General features: G+C 46.6%; 1 protein-coding gene across 1 annotated transcript; it reads left to right on the top strand.

Moving 5' to 3' along the window:
• Nucleotides 1-1,751: 1,751 nt before the first annotated feature.
• KIF2B (kinesin family member 2B) lies at nt 1,752-4,078 on the top strand. The gene has a single exon (XM_025362057.1). The coding sequence runs from the start codon at nt 1,902-1,904 to the stop codon at nt 3,912-3,914; it is 2,013 nt and encodes a 670-aa protein (XP_025217842.1). The 5' UTR covers nt 1,752-1,901; the 3' UTR covers nt 3,915-4,078.
• The last annotated feature ends 524 nt before the right edge of the window (nt 4,079-4,602 follow it).

Genomic DNA, 4,602 nt, shown 5'->3' with positions numbered 1-4,602 from the left:
GAGGCTGAGAAGGGAGAATCCCTTGAGGTCAGGAGTTTGAGACCAGCGTCTGTGCAACACAGCAAGACCTCATCCCTAGCAAAAGAAAAACAAAAATAAAGAAAGAAAAAAAAGACAGAAACAAAGAAAGAAAATAGCAAAGCATCCTGGCGCATGCCTGTAATTCCAGCTACTCAGGAGGCTGAGATGGTAGGATGGCTTTAACCTCGGAGTTTGAGGCTGCAGTGAGCTATGATCAGACCACTGTACTCTGACCTGAATGACAGAGTGCTAATGACAAATATAGGGTATTAAGAATATTTACATAATGGCCTTGAAACTAAGAAACAACAACTGATTTAAAGCACAACTTTAAATATTGATAATTTGGGGAAATAAACATAATATTTTTTACAAGACAACTACCGAAAGCCCTTTCTCCTCTCCCTCCACCTGCATACAACCTCCTCTTGAAATGAGCACTGCTTGCTTACCTAATTTATCCAGTATCCTCCTTCCATCTTCTTTTCAAAATCTCAGCTTTACTAAACTGACTGAACAGAAAAGTTAGTTTATAATAGAATGTATTTCTATAGTGGCCCTTATTCCTAGGGAAGGTTGCAACTTGCTACTTCATGTTACTTTGGAGCTGTAAGTACAATTATGATGAAATTCAACAGTCTAAAAGAAAATATGCACAGGGATTGGTAGGGAGCTGAACATAAGGTGTCGCCCTTACTCTCAGCTTGGCCTGTCTAAAAGTCAATGCCATTTATTTTATAAGCAAATTCTTATACAGGAAAATATTACAATCTTGGCAAAATACATTTTTGCATCCGATGATCTTAGCTGCCTTCCAGCCCTGCTTAACAACTTCTAAAGGACACACACGTATTGCAGGGTGGGGAGGTGGGTATAGGATTAATTATCTCTTTCCACACAATGTCTCTTCTTTCTGTCCAAATTATGGATAATGAGGCCAGAAGTGTAATTACTAAAGGAGTTTGGAAAGGTAATTACTGAACTAATCTCAAAAATGGTGGTGACCGCAGCACAACAAAACTCACTTTATAGCTGTCAGAGCCACTTGGAATGTCATAAACCTGCTGTGTTTGCAAACCCAGGTGCTGTACGAAAGGAAGTTTCATATTAGCAAATTACCACAACTACCTGCTACATTCGACTCATTTTGATTTTGTAATGAGAAAGCTGATTAATCTGTAATAACTTTAAGTTGTGACTCTTAAACAAGTTACACGTTTAAGAGTGTAACTCTTCGATCATGTGCATGATCTCCTAGTTAGGGTTTCTCGGAGTATGTTTTTTAAAGAGGTGAAAAAACAAAGATGGCAGGTTTGAGGACCCTTTCTGGGATCCTGTTGAATATCGAAGGCTGAGATTTGCAAATAACTCTACCTTCATCGGTTTCCACTGATCACTGGAGAGTTAAAGTTTAAGGGAACTTCATAGCAATTCTCAAATTAAAGCACCGAGCTTTGGGACTGCCAGCCAAGGCCTCCTGGGAGAATGGATACTTCCAAAGCTTAGGTAAAAGTACATGGGATATATAAATTAAATTTCAACTCCATGCTTCCCATTGCTTCTCTGTTACCGGTTCTTTCTTGCTGTGATCCAGAGAGCACGCCACATCCTCCTCCAACCCCTTCACCCTCACTGGCAGAGAACAATCTCTCCATCCCTTTTTGCTCCCGTACCGTTCACTCCTAAGCCCTAGGTTCTGCCGCCTCTTCTCATCCTTTTGTGACGTAGTGGCCTCAGGCCGGGCCCTGGCGCACTAGGCTCACAAAGGCAGGCACAGACGGCAACCCTGCTCAGTGTTCCAGGCGCTTCAGGCTGGCTTGGGTCCTGCTGCTCCAACCCCAAGGGCCCTGGAGTGCGCCCTGATACCTCCATCACTCACCATGGCCAGTCAGTTCTGCCTCCCTGTATCCCCACGCCTCTCGCCCCTGAAACCCTTGAAGCCACGTTTCGGAGACATCCAAGTGGGCATCTACGTGGCGATCCAGCGCAGCGACAAGCGGATGCACCTCGCTGTGGTCACAGAGATCAACAGAGAAAATTCTTGGGTCACGGTAGAGTGGGTGGAGAAAGCAGTCAAAAAAGGCAAGAAGATTGACCTGGAGACCATACTCCTGCTGAATCCATCTCTGGACTTTGCTGAAGACCCCATGCCCGTATCCCCTTTGGCTCCCGCGCCCTCTTCGGCCATCGGGGACCAGAGTACCGCCATGAAACGGGTTGTGATGATCCCCCAGAAAAACAAAACAGCCTCAGGGGACAGCCTGGACGTGAGGGTCCCCAGCAAACCTTGTCTGATGAAGCAGAAAAAGTCTCCCTGCCTCCAGGAAATCGAGAAAGTGCAGAAGCAGCGGGAAAAGCGCAGGCGGCTGCAGCAGGAGATCCGAGCTAGACGCGCCCTTGATGTCAACACCAGAAACCCCAACTACGAGATCATGCACATGATCGAAGAGTATCGCAGGCACCTGGACAGCAGCAAGATCTCAGTCCTGGAGCCCCCGCAAGAACATCGCATCTGCGTCTGTGTGAGGAAGCGGCCTCTCAACCAGCGAGAGACCACCTTGAAGGACCTGGATATCATCACCGTCCCCTCGGACAATGTGGTTATGGTGCATGAGTCCAAGCAAAAGGTGGACCTCACTCGCTACCTGGAGAACCAGACCTTCTGTTTCGACCATGCCTTCGACGACAAAGCCTCCAACGAGTTGGTGTACCAGTTCACCGCCCAGCCACTGGTGGAGTCCATCTTCCGCAAGGGCATGGCCACCTGCTTTGCCTACGGGCAGACGGGCAGTGGGAAGACGTACACCATGGGTGGAGACTTTGCAGGAAGGGCCCAAGATCGTTCTAAGGGCATTTATGCTCTGGTGGCACAGGACGTCTTTCTCCTGCTCAGAAACTCCATATATGAGAAGCTGGACCTCAAAGTCTATGGGACATTTTTTGAGATTTATGGGGGCAAGGTGTATGATTTGTTGAACTGGAAGAAGAAACTGCAAGTCCTTGAGGATGGCAATCAGCAAATCCAAGTGGTCGGGCTGCAGGAGCAAGAGGTGTGTTGTGTGGAGGAAGTGCTGAACCTGGTGGAAATAGGGAATAGCTGTCGGACTTCCAGGCAAACATCTGTCAACGCTCACTCATCCAGGAGCCACGCAGTTTTCCAGATCATCCTGAAGTCGGGAGGGAAACTGCATGGCAAGTTTTCCCTGGTTGATTTAGCTGGGAATGAAAGGGGAGCAGATACGACCAAGGCCAGCCGGAAAAGGCAGCTGGAAGGGGCAGAGATTAACAAGAGTCTCCTAGCCCTCAAAGAATGTATTCTGGCTTTGGGTCAGAACAAGCCTCATACCCCATTCAGAGCCAGCAAACTCACACAGGTGCTCCGGGACTCCTTTATAGGCCAGAACTCCTCCACTTGCATGATTGCTACTATCTCTCCAGGGAGGACCTCTTGTGAAAACACCCTCAACACTTTAAGATATGCAAACAGAGTAAAAGAATTAAATGCAGATGTAAGGCCCTACCATCGTGGCCTCTATCCAAATGGACATGAGGCATCAAGGATGTTGAAAAGTCACATCGGAAATTCAGAAATGTCCCTTCAGAGGGATGAATTTATTAAAATACCTTGTGTACAGAGTGAGGAGCAGCAGAAAGAGATTGAAGATGTTGAAAGATCCAGTCTTTTAGGGAAGGATACCACAACTTCAAGGAAGGGATCTAGCCAATGGCTGGAGAACATCCAGGAGAGAACCGGTGGAGTAAACCATGATGTTGATTTTTGTATTGCCCAGTCTTTGTCCATTTTGGAGCAGAAAATCGGTGTTCTGACCGAGATCCAAAAGAAACTGAAATTATTACGAGCTGACCTCCACGTGAAGAGCAAGGTAGAGTGAAGCCAATGGCGAGAGATCAAGTCCGAAATGCTGCACTGCTGCAGTTTCCACCACTCTTATACAGGAAAACTGTCCAAATTATCTAAATATAAAGATCCTCTTGAAAAAGCTTAAAACATCTTAAAATATGCTGATGCAAAACATGCTCTTTCTTCTGCCTCTGTATTTCTGTAGTTTGTTTTCATCCTGCTGAACAGTAGTTTTCAACAGGGAATGATTCCTCCCCACCCCCACCAGAACATTTGGCAATATCTGGAAACATGTTTGATTGTCACAACTGGGGGTGATGAGGATACTCGCATACAGTGGGTTGAGGACCAGAAATGCTAAACATTCTTAAATGTTAAACATTCTACAATATACAGCAGCAGTCCCCAACCTTTTTGATACCACTGACCGGTTTTGTGGAAGAGAGTTTTTCCACGGGTGGGGTTGGGGATGAAACCGTTCCACTTCAGATCATCAGGCATTAGTCTCCTAAGAAGCGTGCAACAACCTAGATCCCTCACATGCACAGTTCAAAATCGGGTTCGTGCTCCTTAAGAATCTAATGTTCCCGCTGATCTGACAGGAGGCGGGGTTCAGGTGGTAATGCCCGCTCACTGCCAGCTTACCTTCTATTATGTAGTCTGGTTCCCAAAAGACCACAGGCCTACCGGTCTGCAGCCCAGGGATTGAGGACCCTGAA

The sequence above is a fragment of the Theropithecus gelada genome, chromosome 16 (genome assembly GCF_003255815.1).
Source record: "Theropithecus gelada isolate Dixy chromosome 16, Tgel_1.0, whole genome shotgun sequence".
Lineage (NCBI taxonomy): Eukaryota > Metazoa > Chordata > Mammalia > Primates > Cercopithecidae > Theropithecus > Theropithecus gelada.
This window is presented reverse-complemented; position numbering and strand designations above follow the sequence as displayed.